This window comes from Phacochoerus africanus, chromosome 7 (genome assembly GCF_016906955.1).
Source record: "Phacochoerus africanus isolate WHEZ1 chromosome 7, ROS_Pafr_v1, whole genome shotgun sequence".
Classification (NCBI taxonomy): Eukaryota; Metazoa; Chordata; class Mammalia; order Artiodactyla; family Suidae; genus Phacochoerus; species Phacochoerus africanus.
The window spans coordinates 22947-43923 of NC_062550.1; the positions used below are offsets into that span (position 1 = coordinate 22947).

The 20977-nt window shown below is 47.9% G+C and overlaps 1 protein-coding gene across 21 annotated transcripts; it reads left to right on the plus strand.

The window, feature by feature from the left end:
* Positions 1 to 274: 274 nt before the first annotated feature.
* Positions 275 to 17139, plus strand: RABL2B (RAB, member of RAS oncogene family like 2B). Of its 21 annotated transcripts, none has more exons than XM_047785816.1 (9): positions 275 to 822; positions 2525 to 2686; positions 11203 to 11232; positions 12505 to 12584; positions 13210 to 13289; positions 15537 to 15648; positions 15941 to 16068; positions 16419 to 16502; positions 16676 to 17139. In XM_047785816.1, the coding sequence occupies exons 2-9, from the start codon at positions 2580 to 2582 to the stop codon at positions 16766 to 16768; spliced, it is 714 nt and encodes a 237-aa protein (XP_047641772.1). In that variant the 5' UTR covers positions 275 to 822; positions 2525 to 2579; the 3' UTR covers positions 16769 to 17139. The 21 variants fall into 21 exon arrangements, with proteins under 21 accessions (XP_047641772.1, XP_047641784.1, XP_047641773.1 ...); XM_047785828.1 differs by having other exon boundaries at positions 15974 to 16068; XM_047785817.1 differs by having other exon boundaries at positions 275 to 725.
* Positions 17140 to 20977: the final 3838 nt, after the last annotated feature.

Consider the following 20977-nt stretch of genomic DNA (forward strand, 5'->3'; position numbering starts at 1 on the left):
AAGCCTGAGGCCCCTCCCCGCACCTGAGGTCCCGCCCCGCCTGCGGCTCGCCCCCCACGCCCCGCCCCGCCCCCCACGCCCCAGGCCCCGCCCCCACCCCGAGGCCTACGGCCGCTTGACCCCCTGTCCAAGGCCAGGGCCGAAGCCCACCCCCGGCTCCTCGCTGTCGGAAGCCGTTGGCCAGGCTAGTCCGCAGGCTCACTCGCTGGCGGGCCTCCGGCCTGGCACCGCACTAGCCAGCTAGCGCCCCGCGGGGTCCTTCGGGCCTGGGGCCGGGCAGCCCTCCTAGGGTCCTGGCGCGGTTGCGTAGCAGCTGCGGGGACGCGGGCAGAGCTAGAAGACCAGTGAGGCGCGGTGGCATCCGACTGGCTCGCGAGGTCCGAGGCGGGCCGGGGTCCAGGACCGGGTGGGATCCGAGAGGGGCGCGGGGCCAGAGGACGGCCTTCGCCCGGGAACCGCCGGGAAGAGAAGCCGCACGGGTAGCGGCCTCGCATGTGGGAACCGCACCTCCAAGGCCGTCCTTGAAGACCCGGACTGTGGGTTCAGGCAGCCGTGCGCGGGCGAGGGTAGCCCAACCTGGCCTCGAGGGTGAGGTGGTTCCCGGACATGATTGGTGTCCGAAAACGACTCGAGTGAAGGCGAACTTATCCACTGGGTTGCGAGGACGTGGACAACCACTGAAGGTCTTCGAGAATGGGTTTTGGCTGCGTTTGGCTTTCGAACAGGTCGCTCCCGTTGCAGGGTGAAGGTGGAAGGGCAGCCTCTCATTGTGCTTACCAGGCATCTGGCACTTCCCAGGCTCTTGAGACTGAGAGTACCTCGGTAAACAAGGCTGAGTCGTCACCTGAGCAGAGGCAATAGCATTGGAGTCAGGAAAACTCGGGGGTCCTGTTGGTGTTTTCCATCTTTGTGTGCAACTCTGTCATAGCGCTTGCCATCACGGTAGGCTCTGCCATCATGTCTCATATCCCATGATCTGGGTGCAAGGTCTGCCCGTGATGAATGCTCAGTGTGTGCCAGTCCTGCTGCTGCGTTGTCAGACTGCACTTTTTCTGTGTGCCTGGTTAGCACCGAGTTTGGACTGTGGCTCGTTCTCCGAAATGTTTGTAAAGTTACATTGGGGCGTGAGAGTAGTGGAATAGGAGTAGAGATTATGTCACACCTAGGTGTTGGCGTTGGATGGGATGGCTGATGATGTCTTGTACAGACAAGGAATGTGAGGAACGACTTTGAGGTGAGCACGGCTTAAGGTTCACATGTTATTTACGCCGCCGTGGAGTAGTTTGCTCATCAAAATCTGGTAGGCAGTTTCGTACCTGAGTCCGGCACTGAGGGAAGCAGGCTTGGTGGGGATACAGATTTGGCATCATCAGCATTTAGGAGAGACTTGAAAATAATAGAGGTTGAAATAACCCTAGAGAAGAGGGTCTGGGCGTGCCTGGGTTGAGCCGGGAAAGGCAGATTGCAATAGGATGGAAATGAGGTGGAGGTGAGAGGCATGAAGTAGAGGAGCAGCAGTGTAGCTTAGGCGTCTTCGGTTGTTTGATCTGCCGTTCGGCGATGAGAAGTCAGGCTCACAGACCCCTGTCTCTTTGTCAGTGTCTCACATCATTCATGTAGGGTGGACATGGGTTTTTGTCCGTGTTTCTAGAGTGAAAAAACATTTTTAGGAGTTCCCGTCGTGGCACAGTGGTTAACGAATCCGACTAGGAACCATGAGGTTGCGGGTTCGGTCCCTGGCCTTGCTCAGTGGGTTGAGGATCTGGCGTTGCCGTGAGCTGTGGTGTAGGTTGCAGACGCAGCTCGGATCCTGCGTTGCTGTGGCTCTGGCGTAGGCCGATGGCTGCAGCTCCGATTCGACCCCTAGCCTGGGAACCTCCATATGCCGTGGGAGCAGCCCAAGAAATAGCAAAAAGACAAAAAAAAAAAATTTTATATAAAACTTGTAGAGCTTCGGAGTTCCCGTTGTGGCGCAGTGGTTAACGAATCCCACTAGGAACCATGAGGTTGCGGGTTCGATCCCTGGCCTTGCTCAGTGGGTTGGGGATCTGGCGTTGCCGTGAGCTGTGGTGTGGGTCACAGACGCGGCTCGGATCCTGCGTTGCTGTGGCTCTGGCGTAGGCCGGTGGCTGCAGCTCCGATTCGACCCCTAGCCTGGGAACCTCCATATGCTGCGGGAGCAGCCCTAGGGGGGAAAAAAAAAAAAAAGCTTGTAGAGCTTCAACATGGCCTTAGAATCCTGTCTCTCCAGGAGCAAGTAGGAGTCATGACCCTGAGCATAGATAGCTGTAGTAAAGAGGTGACATAGAACAGGCCACTCTAAGAAGATCTTTGTGTGGACAAGATTACTGCCCTGTGATTCAGCAAGTGCTGGCCAGGTTGGTGGTGAATAGAGAAGGATGTAAATACGTCCTTGGGCCCCTCTCTCTTCAGCTTATTGTCTCCCCCGCCCTGGAAGAGGAAGTAGATTCAGTTCAGGGAACTTGTCATCTCTTTAACTACAGCCTTTTCTTGATCTTTCCAGAAAGTGACAAGACACCCCTCTGCTGAGTGGATCTTCTTTCTACAGCCAGGAGCCAATGGCCAGAGACAAAGACAAACCCTGTGAGCTGGACCAAGAGAAATACAATGCTGATGACAATGTGAAAATCATCTGCCTGGGGGACAGCGCTGTGGGCAAGTCCAAGTATGTCGGGAGATGAGCGAAGTAGACCCAGGCCCAGAGTGGGTATGGGTTACTAGAAAAATCCTCTAGAGGCAGAGGAGCGTGGCTTCTATGGGCATAATGAGAGAGTAGTCTTTGCTGGAGCCCGGGTCTTCATGGGGGAACAAGAGAGGGTCGCATCAGCGGCTGTGTGTATTTGGGAAGGATTGGAAGAGGGACTGGGGGAGACAAGTCCCTGGACTGGGGAAAATGAGCTTTTTCCATGAGTCCTGGCAGAAAGTGTGAGACAGGTCACCTTAGAGACTACAGAAGCGGTGCTGGTGAGGAGGTGTTCCTGTGTGTGTTGTGTGGGCTGAGAGACTGCAAGGTGCAGGCAGTGGGAATGGGGAGACGAAAGTGTGAAAAGTGTGACTAGCACAGCTAGCAACAGGTTGCAGAAAGGTGATGAAAATGCTTTCTTGAAAGAAATCACTGAGTTAAGAAGAGTGGATAGGAATGATAACTGACCGTAGTCAGTGTAAAGATTGGCTCATTCTCTTAACTAACTTCAGTGCCCATGTGCACAGGTGCGAAGCTCCCCCTGGAGACCTGAGGGAGGCTCTGCAGTACTGGCAGCTGCTCTCTGCAAGGTGTGAGCCTGTCTCAGCTGTCTTGGACTAGTCCGGGCACACATCCATTTCTGCCTTCACCACACAATGAGGGTAGACTTGACCCTGATCAGATGCCTAGTTTAATCTTATATCCTTGTTTCCCACTTTTAACTTTTTTTTTTTTTTGACTTGTTTTAGGGCCACACCCACAGCATATGGAAGTTCCCCGCTAGGGGTCAAATCATAGCTGCAGCTGCCGGCCTACACCGTAACCATAGCAACATGGGATCCGCGCTGCATCTGCAGCCTACACCACAGTTGATGGCAACTCTGCACCCTCAACCCATCTAGCGAGGCCAGGGATCAAACCTGCATCCTCATGGATACTACTCAGGTTCATTACCACTGAGCCACGATGGATAATCTGGGATGTATTTTTCTATCTCTGCAAATAATATCATTGGGATTTTGATAGGGAGTGCATCGAATCAGTAGATTGCTTTGAGTGGTATTATCCACCTAATAATATTAGGTCTTCAAATCCATGAACATGGGTGTCTTTCCCTTTATGTCTTGTTTAATTTCTCTCAGCAATGTTTTGTAGCTTTGGTGTACAGATCTTATGTCTCCTTGGCTAAATTTCCTTTTCACTTTGTTCTTTGCTGTATATAGAAATACAGTGGATTTTTGTGTGTGGATTTTATATTCTGCGGCTTTGCTGAATTTGCTTACCGCTTTAACCAGGCTTTTGTGAATTCTTCAGAGTTTTCTAGATATAAGATCCTATTGTCTTTGAACAGAAATAATTTTACTTCCACCTTTCCAATTTGGATGCCTTTTATTTCCTTCTCTTGCCGAGGCGCTTGTGACGGCGGCCTCCCATAGCTGTTGTATAAAATGAGGCATATGCAGATTAGGATCTACTGAATGGGGAGGCATAAGCCAGCCACACAGGGATGACAGGTAGCTATGAGCTCTCACTCCGAGAAAGTTAAAACCCTCAGGTCATTTCCATTCAGTACACCCATGCAGAGGAAGTAAAGTCCCAAGATTTATTACTTACAGATCCCATAAACAGGGGTGGGCAGTGAGCCAGGACAGGGGAAGGGCAGCTCTCTGTCCCAGGTCGCAAATGAGCGGGAGATAAAGACCAGGGTAGCACTTATTACCTATAAGGTGGTTGGGGCAGAGGTCACCAGCTTTTCCCAGCCTCAACCCTGTTTATTTTTACAGGTGCCCCGGGAAGAGCAAAGCAGGAGCTTGTGGCAAAAATCCTAAACTCAGATCCACATCTAAAGTCCCAGACTCTAGGTGTGAGCAGGGTGGTCATACTGTAAAAATGCCGAGAAAGCAACTCACAATAACAGTGTTCTCATCACAGTGCCCTGGCTAGAGCTTTCAGTACTATGTTGAATAGAAGTGGCAGAGCAGGCATTCCTCTGCTCTGACCTTAGGGAAGGCTTTAAGTCTCACACAGTTGAGTATGATGTTAACTGTGGGGTTTCCATACATGGCCTTTATCCTGTTGAGTCCTAGTTTATTGAGCGTTTTGGTCATGAGCTGCTTTTTCTGCATTTATTGAGATGAACATATAGGATTTTTTCCTTCATTCTGTTAATATGATATGTTTGATTCATGTTCTTAAGTTGAACCACCCTTATATTCTGAGAATAAATCTCCCTTGGTCATGATGTATAATCCTTTTAATATGGTTTGGTTTGCTATGGGGTTTTTTACAACTAAATTCCTAAGGGATACTGGCATATAGTTTTCTTTTCTTATACTGTCATTGTCTGGCTTTGGACTCAGGGTACTGCTGGCCTCATAGGAAGAATTACGAAGTATTCCCTCCTCGGTTTGGGGGAAGAGTTTGAGAAGTATTGGTGTTAGTTCATTAAATGGTTTGAAGCTCTCCAGTCCTGGACGTTTCCTTATGGGAGGTTTTTGATGCTGATATAATCTCCTACTTGGTAGAAGTCTACTCAGGTTTTCTCTTTTGTCTTGAATCTGGTGATTTGTGTCTTTCTAGGAATCTGTGCATATCATCTGGGTTATCTAGCTTGGTGGTGTACACTAGTTCACAGTGTTCTAATTGTAATTCTTCTTGTTTCTGTAAAATTGATGTTACTGTCCCCAGTTTCAGTTCTGATTGTGGATCATTTGTGTCCTCTCTCTTTCCTTAGTCTAGCTGAAGGTTGTCGATTCTGATGACCTTGGCACAGAAGTAATTTTTGGTTACACTGATTTTCCCTGTCGTCTTTCTGTTCTCTATTTTGTTTATGTCCATGCTGATCTTTATTATTTCTTTCCTTCCACTGTCTTTGAGTTTAGTTCACTCTTTCATGGCTTCTACCTTAAGATGTGCGGGTTATGTTATTGATTTAATGTCCACCTTTTTGTGAATTTTCTGGTTTTCCTTCTGTTAGTAATTTCATTCTATTTTGTTGGAAAAGATACTTTGTATGATCTTAATATGTTAAATTTTATCATGGTTTGTTTGGTTGCCCCAACCTATGTTCACTTAAGAAGAATCTGTACTCTACTCTTGTTGGGTGGAGTGTCTTTACATGTCTGTTAGGTCTGATTGGTTTATAGTGTGGTTCAAGTCCTTTGTCTCCTTGTTCTGCCCATTATTGAAAGTGGAATATTGAAATCTGAACATATTAGTGTGCAGCTGTCTATTTCTCCCCTTATTTGTGTCAATGTTGGCTTCAGATATTTTGGGACTCTGTTGTTGGTGCCTATATGTTTATAACTTTTGTATCTTCTCAATAGACTGAACTTTTTATCAACATGTAACATCCTTCTTTGTAGCATTTGTTACATAAAAGATTATTTTGTCTCACTACAGCCAGGCCACCCCAGTTCTCTTTTGAATACTCTTTTTTTTTTTTTTTTTTTGGTCTTTTTGCCATTTCTTGGGCTGCTCCTGTGACATGTGGAGGTTCCCAGGCTAGGGGTCAAATCGGAGCTGTAGCTGCCAGACTACGCCAGAGCCACAGCAACACGGGATCCAAGCTGCATCTGCAACCTACACCACAGCTCACGGCAACGCCGGATCGTTAACCCCACTGAGCAAGGGCAGGGATCGAACCCGCAACCTCACAGTTCCTAGTTGGATTCATTAACCACTGCGCCATGACGGGAACTCCACTTTTGAATACTCTTTACATGAAATATCTTTTATCACCCTTTTATTTTCAACCTCTTTATGACTTTGTATCTAAAGCAAGTTCTTGCTTTTAGCACATATATGGATCATTTTTTAATACACTCTGCCAATCTCATTTTTAATTGGAAAGTTTTATCCATTCTCATTTGCAGCAACAATAATTAGAGTTATTTCTTTTTTGTTTGTTTGTTTGTCTTTTTGCCATTTCTTGGGCCGCTCCCGCGCATGTGGAGTTTCCCAGGCTAGGGGTCTAATCGGAGCTGTAGCCACCGGCCTACGCCAGAGCCTCAGCAACGCGGGATCCAAGCCACGTCTGCGACCTACACCACAGCTCACAGCAACGCTGGATCCTTAACCCACTGAGCAAGGCCAGGGACCGAACCCGCAACCTCGTGGTTCCTAGTTGGATTCATTAACCACTGCGCCACGATGGGAACTCCTAGAGTTATTTCTGATAAAGATTTACTTCTGCTGTTCAGCGGTTTTCTGTCTCTCCTTTTTTTCTCAATTACTCCATTACTCTTTTTTTGTGTTTAGCTTATTGTTTGTACTGTGCTATTTTGAGTCCCTTCCTTCTTTGTGTAATTTTTTAGTTTTTTATTAATGGTTGCCTTGGAAATTATAATTCATGTCTAATACTTATAACATCCTGTTTGAATACCAACCTAGTTATAATAGCACACAAACACTCAGCTCCTGCAGAACTCTATCCCTCTCCTCTGTGTTGCTTAGTCACAAATTACATCTTTATACATTAAGTGCTCATTAACATAGATTTGAAATTATAGTTTTATGTATTTGTCTTTTACATCATGTAGGAAAAAAAGACAAGTTACAAACCAAAAGTACAAGAATACTGGTTTTGAGATCTACCTATGTAGCTACCATTACTGAAGGTCTTTATGTCTTCATGCAGCTCCAGGCTACTTTCTAGCATCCTTTCATTTCAACCTAGGTGATTCTCTTTACCGTTTCTTATAAGACAGATCTACTGGTAATGAGCCACATAAGCTTATGTTTATCTGGGAATGTCTTAGTTTCTCCAAAATTCTTTTTTTTTTTTTTTGTCTTGTTGCCATTTCTTGGGCCGCTCCTGCAGCATATAGAGGTTCCCAGGCTAGGGGTCGAATCGGAGCTGTAGCCACTGGCCTACACCAGAGCCACAGCAACTCGGGATCCAAGCCACGTCTGCAACCTACGCCACAGCTCATGGCAACGCCGGATCGTTAACCCGCTGAGCAAGGCCAGGGACCGAACCCGCAACCTCATTGTTCCTAGTCGGATTCGTTAACCACTGTGCCACGACGGGAACTCCCGTCTCCAAGATTCTTGAAGGATAGTTTGCTGAACATAGAAATCTTCATTGACAAGTTCGTTTGGGTTTTTTCAGGACTTTAAATATGTCATTCAACTGCCTTTTGACCTGAGTAGTGAATGATGAGAAATTGTCTGTTTATCTGATTGAGAATTTTGTCTTTGGGTTTGGACAGTTTGCTTATAATGTAGATCTCCGAGTTTGTCCTGCTTGGAGTTTGTTGAGCTTCCTGGTTGTGTATATTCGTGTCTTGCATAGAGTTTGGAAAGTTTTTAGACACTATTTCTTCGCATATTTTGTCAGCCTCCACCCCCTTCAGTTTATGAAACACATGTTAGTATGACTTATGCTGTCTCCCAGGCTCCTTAGGCACTGGTCACTTTTACTTATGTTTCTCTCTGCTTCTCAGGCTGGATCGCTTCAGTTACCTCATCTTTAAGTTTGCTGATCCTTTCTTCTGCCTGCTTAAGTATGCCATTGAAACCCTCTACTGAGTTTCTCATTTAAATTATTGTGCCTTTCAACTCCAGAGTATCTGTTTGGTGTCTTATCATAATTTCTATCTCTTTATTAATATTCTCATTCTGTTTACATGTTACTTGCAGGTTTCCTTTAGCTTTTTGAGTATATTTAAGATCATTGGTTTAACATCTTCGACTAGTAATTCCAGGGTCTGGATTTCTTCATTGGTTGTTTCTGTGGAATTCTTTTTTATCATATGAATGGGCTATACCTTCCTATTTCTTTGTATGCTTTCTGCTTTTCTGATTGAGAATGAGACATTCAGAGTATTTTTTTCTTTTTAAGGCCACACCTGTAGCATATGGAAGTTCCCAGGGGTCGAATCAGAGCTGCAGCTGTGGTCTACACCACAGCCACAGTAACACCAGATCTGAGCTGCATCTGTGACCTGTGCCACAGCTCGCAACTAATGCCAAATCCTTAACCGACTGAGCAAGGCCAGGGATCGAATGCACATACTCACGGACACTATGTCAGGTTCTTAATCCACTGAGCCACAGTGGGAACTCCCATCCTGAGTACTTTAATGTGGTGACTTTGGACTCATATACTCCCACTCATCAAGGATGGCTCATTTCTGCTTAATTAGGTCTAGAGCATCCATTTTTAACTTTTCTATACTATTTTTGCTATGTGTATGTTCCTTGTGTGTGGTCACTGATATTTCTATTCCATTATCTGTGGTCAGATAGTGACCTGACAAAGCTTTTCTCAAATGTTCAGCTCCAAAAAGGGAAAGAAAACCCAAGGTATTCCTATCCTTTTCATTTCTGGTAGGTGCTAGCAGAGGAAGCTTGAACCCTGAGAGAGCTGAGGTCTGATTCCTCAGGGATCTACCAACTTACCAAAACACTCAAGCCCAACTTTTTGAGGACAGAATTTCTACTGCCAGCCAGACCCTTGGAGCACAGGTCACTGCAGAGCCGCAGCAGCCTGAGGGGTGGGTGGTGGTTGCTGGCTTGTGCGTGTCATTCTGTGCCAGACCGCACTCTCCTGACTGTGGTGTCCGGTCAGGTTCCAGAGTTCAGAACTACCTGTTTCTGATCTTTTTTTTTTTCTAGTTTACTGGTTATTTTAGTCGAGGGAGCGACCCCTAGAACTTCCAGTTCCACCATTTTGTGTAATGTCTCAAGATTCAGTTTTTTCTACATGGATAATAGCTAATTGTTCCCACACCACTAACTGATAGAACAATCGTTTGCCCCACCGAATTCCAGTAATGCTTTTGTTCCAAATCCAGTAACCATACATGTATATATTTTAAGAGCCTGTCTATTGTCTGTCTTCACCCTCCAGAATGAAAGCTTCATAAAGAAGGGATTTTCAGGAGTTCCCGTCGTGGCGCAGTGGTTAACGAATCAGACTAGGAACCATGAGGTTGCGGGTTCGGTCCCTGCCCTTGCTCAGTGGGTTAACGATCCGGCGTTGCCGTGAGCTGTGGTGGAGGTTGCAGACGTGGCTCGGATCCTGTGTTGCTGTGGCTCTGGCGTAGGCCGGTGGCTACAGCTCCAATTCAACCCCTAGCCTGGGAACCTCCATATGCCGTGGGAGCGGCCCAAGAAATAGCAACAACAACAACAACAACAAAAAAAAGACGGGATTTTCATCTGTTTTGTTCAGTGTTATATCATGGCACCTAGAATAGTATCTGGCAAATGGCAAGCACTCAGTTAAAAAAAAAAAAAAAATGGCGGGAATTAAATGTATTTGTCATGTTTATGATATTAGACACAATACTGCAGTGAATTTTATGCCTAACATCTTGGGCACACATCCTATTAGACTTGGGGTAAAATTGCCAAGTTTTAGGATTAGCTCAAACTTTAAGACAATCCAGTTACTCCAAAATAGTGACGTTACATTTGCAGTCCTCCCAGCACAGTGCAAGAGTTTCTGGTGCCCCACGAAAGCTCCAACATTTAGTGTCACACGACTTTTCCAGTTTTGCTAATCTGAAGGGTGTGGGTGCTACTTCATTTTATTTTACTTTGCATTAAAATCAGTAAATTAAAAGATTGATCATCTTTTCATGTTTGTTAGCCATTTATCTGTGACTTGCCTGTTCATATTCTTAGGACACAGGTTGTGTGCGTGTTCTCTCATTCACGTATCAGAACCATTTGCTGTTTCTGTACATTAATTCTTTGACAGTGATTGGCATGGAACCCCAAGGCGGGTTTTTTCCTTTCATTTTGAAATAAGATTTACAGGATGTTGCAAAGAGTCCAGAGGAGGCCTCTGTGCCCTTCACTCATGTCTTAGCCATAGTATGATACCAAATTCAGGAGACTGGTACTAGTTCAGTGCGTGTGTATAGTTCTGTGTCATTTTGTCCTGCGTGTAGATTCGCAGGAGCATCACTGGAATCAGGATACAAAGGCTCTTCCATCGCGGCAGAGGCCTTGGTCCCGCTGCTCATTTAGAGCCACACCCACCCCACTTCACCCTGTACCACCCCAGCCCCTGTGCCCACTACTCCACTCCCTCTCTATAATTATGTCATCTTGGCAACGTTGTGTAAAAGACATTATACAGCATGTGATCTTTTTCACTCAGCGTAATACCCTTAATAGCCACCCAAATTGTTTTGTGTCTCTGTAGTTTGTTCCGTTTTACTGCTGAGTAGTAGCCCATGGTATAGATGCACCACGGTTTGTTTACTCCCTGAAAGGAGTAAGCCGGGGCCCCTGCCCACGGGAGAAGCCTATGTGGGTGCTCGTGGGTTGCTGTTATAGCCAAGGGACGGCAGGAACTTCAGAAGAGACAGGAAGAGGATAGATGGTTTTCGGCCATTGTCCTTGAAGGAAAACTGTGTAGCTGTGGAAGGAATGGGAGGGGAAGCTGTCTTCCAGGTTTTCAACCCCTTGGGCAGCACGACAGAACCAGGAGGAGGAGTGTGGAGGGAAGCCCCTGACCTCCTTGCACGTTCTCCTTACAGACTCATGGAGAGATTTCTCATGGACGGATTGTATCCTTCACGGTTGAAATGTTCCCGTTCCTGTGGCCCTTCCTACCCTCATGCCAGCTCAGCCCCACTGCCCACCCTGGACTCTCACCGGCTGACCCACGTGGCGTCACATGTAATTAATGCTGCATATTTTAAGGCCTACTCGCATTTGGATTTGCTTTCTATTAGGAAGGTAGTAGAATGGCTATCAGCACCTAGTCAGATGCCTGGCTGCAAACCCCACCCCCTCCTTCTCAGTAGCCCTGTTGCTCTTAGTAACCCTGGTGTTCTTAGAACTTAGCACTGAGGTCACTTAGCATCTCTGACCTAAGTGCTTGGGCTCTCAGATCTTTTTTTTTTTTCTTTTGGCCGTGCTCTCTTCGTATAGAAGTTCCCAGGCCAGAGATCGAACCTGTGCCATAGCAGCGACCAAACCCACTGTAGTGACAATGCGAAAATGCCGGACCCTTAACCTGCTTGTGTCACAAGAAAACTCCATGGCTCTCTAATATTTAAAAATCCTCTGGTATGAATCAACTTTCTAAAATAGGAACTGCCAGCCCCAGCCTCCTAACATGAGTTGTCGCTTTGTGCAGGTATGGAATGAGACTGTCCCTGGCAACTAGGATGGTTTCTTTCTTTTCTTTTTCCTTAACGCTTTGGCTGCCCCGTGGCATATGGAGCTCCTGGGCCGGGGATCAGATCTAAGCCAAAGTTGCGACCTAGGCTGCAGCTGCAGCAATGCCAGATCCTTAACCCACTGTGCTGGACTAGGGTCCAACTTGTGTCCCAGTGCTCCCAAGACACCACCAATCCCATTACGCCGCAGCGGGAGCTCCTAAGATGGCTTCTTGAAGCTTCCCAAGTGATCCGTTGAGAACTGTGCATGAAAAGAGCCCTGGCGCCTCCTGCTCCCTGCCCTGGGCCCCACCCCCAAGGTAGAGTCTGCGTTTCTCTCTCTTCACATTCTGCCAAGTTCTCTTTGCACCCACCCACTTGCATCATCCTGGCTCTGGTGGTTAAACCACATTGCATCTTGCAGCTTCAGGAAGTATTGTTTTCCCATGGATTAAGATGCTCAGGACATAATCCCAGCCTCTCCCACGCCTCACCTTTCCTTTGTTTCCTTGGATACTTGAGGCTGATCCTCTGTCTGTAACATTCATTCAATTTAAAATCTAAATAACTTTTTTTTTTTTTTAAGGAGAGAGAAGGCCCATTCCAACAACTACCTCCCCCCGCACCTTTCTTACCTCTCTTTTTATTCATCTTTGCTCCTTGACCTAAGTGCAGTCAGCCGCAGCAGCTGTCCACGTATGCCCTCACCCTGTACAAGCACCGGGCCACAGTCGACGGCAAGACCGTCCTCGTGGGTGAGCCGCACAGGGCCAAGCCACACCACCTGCAGAGGGAAGAGCAGGGGTGGGGAGGGAGGGAGACCCCAGGCACAGATAAGGAGTGGGAGGTGCGACCCAGAGAGCCAGGGAGGCAGGGAGGCTGGGAGGAGGCCCACGGGTTCCGTTCCAGCACACTAGCCTGTGTGAAGAGATGACAGATGTGGTCTGAGTATTGTCTTCTGCACAGGGTTTGGCCTTAAGTGGAGTCACAGCCTTTCCCTTGGCCAGGCCACACATCCAGCCTGACTGTGTCACCCTCTGTGACGAGCGCACATGGGAATTGGCCTAGTTTTTATGACCTTGGAGGGTCCCACATCTTGTGGGTAGGGGAAGGAGGGCTCTGACCCTCTCCCTCTTAGCGCTTCCTATCTACGTTCCCCTTCCTCCTGGCCCCATGGCTCCCTCTCACCCACCCCATGCATACCCAGTGCCTTATGTCCTAACGACACGCCTGGCAGCTGTGTGGTCTCTGTTCCTCCTTGTTCCCCGCGACGCGTGCCTGTGTTTCTGAACAGGGAGACCACACAAAGATGCTTCGAGTATCCAGGGCTCCCTGCCCGCAAGCCCCTATCGGGCCGTCAATGCTGTGTTCGTATTGCAGACTTTTGGGACACAGCAGGCCAGGAGCGGTTCCAAAGCATGCACGCCTCCTACTACCACAAGGCCCACGCCTGCATCATGGTATGAGACCAACTGGGAGGAAGAGCCTCTGGCCAAGTCTGGCCTGAGAGGCAAAGGGATAAGGGGCCCAGCAAGACTGAGCCCTCCCCACCAGGGCTGGATGCCAGGAGGTTGGGAGTGGGAGGGATCTGGGCAGGTTTCAGACTGCACGTGCTCCCCAGAGGTTCTGAGTGAGAACATGCCAGGTGAGCTTCTCTTCTGGCGGGGGGGGGGGGGGGGGGGGGGGGCGGGTATGGAGGCAGCTTTCGAGCAGGAGGAGCAAGTTCAGGGCTTCATCATCAAGCAGAGCATCAGTGAGGCCAACACAGCTCCTTCCTCATGAAGCCTGCCTCAACCTCTGCTCTCTAGGGGTGGGCGCTGGGCTGAGTGGGCCCTGTGGTTCCCAGGGAACTTTCCCTTCAAAACTGGCCCCTCTCCTCCCTCTCACGTAGCCGCTCGCATTGCTGTCTGGAACACAGTCCCCAGGTGTCCACCCCAGTAGCCAGGGGTGAACCTGACACTCGGCTATAGTCAAGGACAGAGAGAAGGGCCTCCTGCCCTTGACCTCCACTCTCAGGCCCTCCTGTCCCTTAGGTTCAAAATCCTGTGAAATTTTCCAAAATGTGATGCTAGTACCTAGAAGGGGACAAAACCAAAGAGGGTGACAGGGTTAGACGAGAGGCGACAGAGCAGTGCCAGAAGTGACACTGCCCCGACACATCTCTGTTAGCTCCTTTTGGACCCTCTTCTGAGGCTCAGGGGTGTCTGTCCTGCCAGCACCCTGCCTTCCTATATCTGCAGGTGCCTACCACCAGCCCCTGTGTGGCCTTGCGGGTAGAAAGTGCTCGACTTCTTGTGACCACGTGGGGATCTGACAGTCCCAGAGAGAGCTAGGAATTCACCTTCCACTCGAAACCCCGAAGGGTATGCTCCTCAGTTTAACCAGCTACCTCTTAGTTCTCAAAACAAGGAAAGGAAGCTCAGGAAGCCAGACCTGGACAATAGGTGCCTGATGGTGATCATGGGAGATGTGAAGCAGCTTCCAGAAATTTTGTTATAAGAGTATTTTAAAAGAAGTCTTTATTGGGGAAAGCAGTGTGGTCATTTGTTGAAATTGGGCCTGTGGACTCTGCCATAGAAGAGCCTCCCAGGGGGACCTCCTGCTGCCTCAGGTGTGACAGCTGCTGACTGGAGCCCAGCGCCATGCAAGGCAAGCCTCTGGCCCTGGGAATGTTGCCTCCATGAAGGGCTGGCTTGTTTAGCTCTGCCATCCAAACAGGTTACAGGTTCTCCTTCTCAGTCCATTGCTGTGCTATGTTTGAGCCTGTGAATCTGTTCGCAGGATGGCTCAGAAACAGGAAGCTGGCCTTTGAGGAGCTCCTATAAGGGGCTAGAAGGATCTCTCTAGTGGCACCTTGAAGCATCTTGGGACTCCTGGCCTCCTTGTCCTTAGAGCTAGTTGCAGTGCTCATGCTTCTTGCTGGTATTTTTAAATAGGTAAAAACTGTAAATTATCAAAAGCTAATAAAATTATGATAAGCTCCAAAATAATAAAACACAAATTATATTTTAAAAGTTTAAAATACAAAATTAAAAGCTGAAAATTAAAAGCAACTAAAATAATTAAAAGGAAATTCTAGAAACATTTAAAATTATTATAAAGGAGTTTTTAAACAGAGTTTAAGCAGTAGTAAGATTAGACTAAGAGGGGTTCCTGTTGTGGCGCAGTGGTTAACGAATCCGACTAGGAACCATGAGGTTGCGGGTTCAATCCCTGGCCTTGCTCAATGGGTTAACGATCCGGCGTTGCCGTGAGCTGTGGCGTAGGTTGCAAACGTGGCTCGGATCCCGAGTTACTGTGGCTCTGGTGTAGGCCGGTGGCTACAGCTCCGATTAGACCCCTAGCCTGGGAAACTCCGTATGCCGCGGGAGCAGCCCAGGAAATAGCAAAAAGACCAAAAAAAAGATTAGACTGAGAAAAAAAAGCTTACAATTTGTAATAGACTTATTGATGAGTAAAAGGATACAATTTGGTTAAAGTAGGCAAATAAGATTAGGTGACAAGAGGCAGGGTCTAGAGGGATTCACCGAGAAGGGTGGGCCAGGCACAGCCTTTGTTGTTGGAGAGGCTGCCGCTCAGAGTTGGTGTGTGGTCAGAGTTGCCAAGCATGTGGCCCAGCCCGTGATCACCTGTGTGTGTGTCACCTGGGGGCGTCTTGCAGAGACACTGACACACCTGGGCTGTCTTCCTTCCTCTGGTCATTGCAGGTATTTGATGTGCAGAGGAAAATCACCTACAAGAACCTGGGCACCTGGTATACAGAGCTTCGGACGTTCAGGCCAGAGATTCCGTGCATCGTGGTGGCTAATAAAATCGATGGTGAGGCCACCCCTGCATCTGGGTGCCAGCAATCGTTGGGGGGCCACCGTGACACATTTCCTTTCCTCTCCTGGGGCAGCGAACCGTCAGCGATCCATTCTCCTTCCCAACACACGGTCCTTGGTTCTCAGTAAATACCCACCTGAGCCAACGTGCCCTCTGCTCGAGACACAGTTCCCAGTTAAATGAACTCTTTCTAGGACATGTCCCCTAACTGTCCCTGCTCATCCCACTTCCTACAGTGGGGACCTCCAGTGACCCACCCTGCAAAACTCTCCCTTTCCCTTGGTAGACAGGCCAGTGTCCTGCCTTCTCTCTACAGCAGACATAAAGATGACCCAAAAAAGCTTCAATTTTGCCAGAAAGTTCTCTCTGCCCCTTTACTTTGTGTCAGCTGCTGATGGTACGAACGTCGTGAAGGTAAGGAAACTGCAGAGCCAGTCTAGTAAAGCCAAGAAGGGCTGGCTGTGGGGAGGATGGAGAGGATGGGCATTTTGGGGGGCCAGGGTGAGCATGTGATAACAGGAAGGGGGCATTGTGAGTATTAAGGGAAGTGATGGGTTGGACTTGGTGAAGAAAAGGTACATCAACCATGCGTGGGGGCAGGGTAGTAGAGCAAAGGTCAACTGAGGAGTGGCCCTGCTGATTTAGGGTGGGGTGTTGGTGGATTTAGGACGGGGATGGGGCCAGTGAGTACTGGGCAGGCAGAGTCCAGGCCGCTGGCACTCAGGGCCCTATTTTCCTTCCCACCACCTCCACCTTACCTGCAGCTCTTCAATGATGCAATTCGATTAGCTGTGTCTTACAAACAGAACTCCCGGGACTTCATGGATGAAGTTTTGCAGGAGCTTGAGGTAGGTCAGGCCCAAATGTCAGGTGGCATAGAGAGAACGGCCTCTCTTCGAGGGGGCGCAGAACGTAACCCAGTAGGCTGGCTTTGCAGGCAACTCACACTTGTCATGGGCACTGCCCCCAAGAGGTGTCAGAGCTACAGTTGGGCAAATGCAAGGCCAGGCCTCACCTACAGCCTTGTTCACAGAACTTCGACTTGGAGCAGAAGGAGGAGGATGCGCTGGACCAAGAGCAGCGTGGCACAACCAAGAGCCCATCTCCCTCCTGAGTCACAGAAGGAGCGCTCTCCATGGCTGACCAGGGGGAGGGAGGGTGTGCAGAACTCCTCTGCCGTCAGCAGTCCTTCACCTCTCAGTCGAGAAACTCCCAGGCCCTGCTCTGCTTCCTCTAAACCCACCCATCCTGTTCGCCTCCCCACTTCCATGACCCGTCCGCAGTATTTCCCTCCCCTGCAGGCAGAGGCAGGGATGGGGTGAGCACCAGCAGCCCCATCCGCAGGTACAGGATTCCACACCAGCCCCTGAGCCAGAATTAGGGGTAGAGTAGCATCATAACCCTCCCCCAGGTTCTGTGGGACAGTGAAGAGAATCAGGGAACATTCTGTGTGTGTGGCTCTAAAATAAAGGGAAATTTATGTTGGGTTTTTTTTTTCCTTCCCAGAACTGACCTCAGGGCCTCTTCATTGCTTTTCTTTTCCTCTTTAGTCTCTCAACTAAATTAGCCCTTTGAAGAAGGGCTCTTGGGGAGCTCTTCTAGGTGTGGCCAGTACCTTGGTGAACAGCAGGGCCAAGATCACAGGCCCGAGTTTGCTGTTAAAATCAAGTGAACGCTGGTGACGGGTCGGGTCTGGCCGTTCTTGGTGATAAACAAACATTGCTGTAGACACCGAGGGTTAGTCCACAAGCCACATCCATTTGCGTTTTAAGAAACTGACTTTAAGAAAGCTTCCTTTAAAACCCCTATTTCACTGTATGAGACTTTTTTTTTTTTGAGGACTTAGTGTGGACATTGTACCTCCTTGGGAGGCAAGAGCAGCCAAGAACTCCTGCTGCCTTTTCCACTTATCGCCAGGACTGGTGGTTCACCAGGATGTTTTATGATCATCTTGTGCATCATTTCCATTGTTTTTATTTATTTTTCTATTTATAGTAAAGCTTGAATTACATCAGCATTGAGTAGTTGGCCTGCTTTGTGGGCGGGTATGTCTCTGAGCAAAAGTCACCAAAGACCTTGCAGATCATCAGCCATGTCAACAAAGGAAGCAGGTTCGTGCTTGATGTATTGTGGCAGAGACCACTTCAGCGGAATTTGGTGCTTTTAAAACACGGCTATTTATTTAGGAGTCCAGAACAAACATTTCTACCCTTTAAATTCCTGATGCCTACAGTGTCAACTGAAGAGATTTAATCTTAGCGGGAAATTTCAGGAATGCGTTGCCCTGGTGAGGTGGGCTTTTTTGTTGTTGTTGTTGTTGCCTTTTTTAGGGCTGCACACACAGCATATGGAGGTTCCCAGGCTAGGGGTCGAATCGGAGCTGTAGCCACCAGCCTACACCAGAGCCACAGCAACTCGGGATCCGAGCTGCATCTGCAACCTACACCACAGCTCACGGCAACGCCAGATCCTCAACCCACTGAGCAAGGCCAGGGATTGAACCCGCAACCTCATGGTTCCTAGTCGGATTTGTTAACCACTGAGCCATGACAGGAACTCCCGAGATGGGCTTTTAAAAACAACAACAAGGAGTTCCCATTGTGGTTTAGTGGTAGCAAACCCAACTAGTGTCCATGAGGATGCGGGTTTGATCCCTGGTCCCACTCAGTGGGTTAAGGATCCGGCGTTGCCATGAGCTGTGGTGTAGGTGGTGGACACGGCTCGGATCCCGTGTTGCTGTGGCTGTGGTGTAGGCCGACACCTACAGCTCCAATTAGACTCCTAGCCTGGGAACTTCCATATGCCGTGGGTGCGGCCCTAAAAAGACAAAACAAAAATAATAAAAACGACAACAAAACCCTTTCATTATTATAAATGATTAATGTGTGTTTTCAAAAACATAATGGCTTTATTGAAAGATAATTCAAGAACCATAAATTCACCATCAGTACTGGTTTTACGTAACCATTTTGGATGAGGTCCCCAAGAAGCAGAGCCTGAAAAGGCAGTTCTTGTTCAAAGAACTTACCGGGGTAGTTCTCTGTCTCCGCTGGAGACCAGCTTCAGTCTCCCCGCCCCTCCCCAGGGAAGCTCTGGGGGGACACACTGCTCCACAGTGTTGGCCCCACTGTGAGATCAGGGGGCTTTTTGTGCCATTACCCAAGTATGTGAGGAGGAGGAGGAGGCGGAAGGGATGGCTCATAATATCCAGGGCTGAGTGGCTCCTGTTTTAGCAAAGGCAGTTCTCTGGGGAAAGGGGCAGCAATGAGTTAATCCATCAACACTCAAAGCTGGGGGAGCGGGCTGAGGCAGAGTACAGGCAACATCCGTGGTCACACACCCTTAGCCTGCTCAGACCCACCTGCTTCTTAAATTTCATTGCATCCTGACATACAGGAAAGCAACCCTGGTCTTTTTTTAATAGTTTATTGAGGTGAAATGTACATAACAAAATTATTTTTAAAAAACCATTTTAAAGTGCAGGATGGACAATTATCACCTCTCTCTACTTCTAAAACATTTCCATCACTCCAAGGTAAAATCCCTGACTCATTAAGTGGTTTCTCTCTAGTACCCTGTCCCCTAGCCTCCTGTAAATACTAATCTACATTCTATCTCTGTGGATTTATCTGTTCTGGGTATTTCATATAAACAGAATACAACAATATGTGATCTTTTGTGTCTGCCTTCTGTAGGCATGTTCTCAAGATTCATCCATTTGTCATGTATTTCCTTCCTTTTATGACTGAATAATGTTCCATGATACTATTTCCCACAATTGTTTGTCATTCATCCGTTGATGGACATTCGGGGTGTCCACCTCTTAGCTATTGAGAATAGCGCTACGATGAGCATGCTTATACAGGTGCTTATATGAGTAATTTTCTTTCCCTTTTTTTTGGGGGGGGGGCGCTGTACCTGCAGCATATGGAAGTTCCCAGGCTAGGGGTCAAATCAGAGCTGCAGCTACTGGTCTATACCACAGCCACCATAACACCAGATCTGAGCCATGTCTGCAAAGTACACCATAGCTCATGGCAACACTGGATCCTTAACCCACTGAGAAAGGTCAGGGATCGAAGTCACATCCTCACGAAGACTATATCAGGTTCATTTCCTCTGAGCCACAATGGGAACTCCCTATATGAGCAGTTTTCAATTCTTTCAAGTGCCATGGTCTACACAGCCTGCTGTAACGAAATACAATTGATTGGATGACTTACAACAGGTGTTTATTTCTCACCATTCTGGAAGCTGGGGCGTCTAAGATCACGGTGCTGGCAAGGTAGATTGCATTCTGAAGCCTCTTGGCTTTACACCGCTGCCATCTTGCCATGTGTTCACTTGACCTCTTTATTGCCTAAGGATGCAGGCAATACAACACACACTAAAAGGGAAGGAAGAGGCCCAAGTGGGGAGAGAAAATTTTTAAGTTTAAATTTTTCTTGTCTTGCCACAAAGTATGAATTTTACTTGATTAGTCTGATGTAAAGTTTTCTTGAGCCCAGAGAGAACGGAGGGACCTGGAGTTCCATTTAGGGTGTACCCCTCACTGGCATAGGGAACAGAGCAGCCGAGAAACCTGTGCCTCGACCTCCTGCTGGCATACATTCTCTAGCTCATCTGGAGGAGTTTCTTTTTTCCTTTCCTCCTTTTCTTTTCTTTAGTTTTGGCCAGCTGACTAAACAAACTATAAATTTGAAGTGAAATGGTCTGGAGGGAAATTATTCAAATGTTTCATAGTCCTGGACAGAAAACAATACGTTAGAAGAATTATAGTAACATGCTGTACTTCCTTTAAGAAAAATATATTACAGGAGTTCCCATCGTGGCGCAGTGGTTAACGAATCCGACTAGGAACCATGAGGTTGCGGGATCGGTTCCTGGCCTTGCTCAGTGGGTTAAGGATCCTGTGTTGCCATGAGCTGTGGTGTAGTTCGCAGACGCGGCTCGGATCCCGCGTTGCTGTGGCTCTGGCGTAGGCTGGCAGCTACAGCTCTGATTAGACCCCTAACCTGGGAACCTCCATATGCCTCAGGAGCGCCCTAGAAAGGGCAAAAAGACAAAAAAAAAAAGAAAAAAATATATTACAAAAGTGAGTTTGCTATTAAAAGTATGATTAAGCTTAGTTCCAGAGGCCTATTATTGTGTATAGCACATTTTTTTTTTTAAAGGCATGTGTTGAATTGTAGAGTTAGTTAAGGAAATTAATCCATTAAATTGGCAAGAAAATTTTACTCTTCCAAGATCACTGGGGAAATGTATTATTGTTACATCGCAGGTATTTATTTACAAATTAAAATACCTGAAATAGGGCATTTAG

Excerpts from the sequence above, each read along its gene's own strand:
- RABL2B (XM_047785814.1), top strand. The coding sequence starts at position 11,093 with ATGGGAGGGGAAGCTGTCTTCCAGGTTTTCAACCCCTTGGGCAGCACG. Across the intron at positions 16,069-16,418 it reads ATGGTACGAACGTCGTGAAG|CTCTTCAATGATGCAATTCG; the intron begins GTAAGGAAACTG and ends CCTTACCTGCAG. Across the intron at positions 16,503-16,675 it reads AAGTTTTGCAGGAGCTTGAG|CCTTGTTCACAGAACTTCGA; the intron begins GTAGGTCAGGCC and ends CCTCACCTACAG.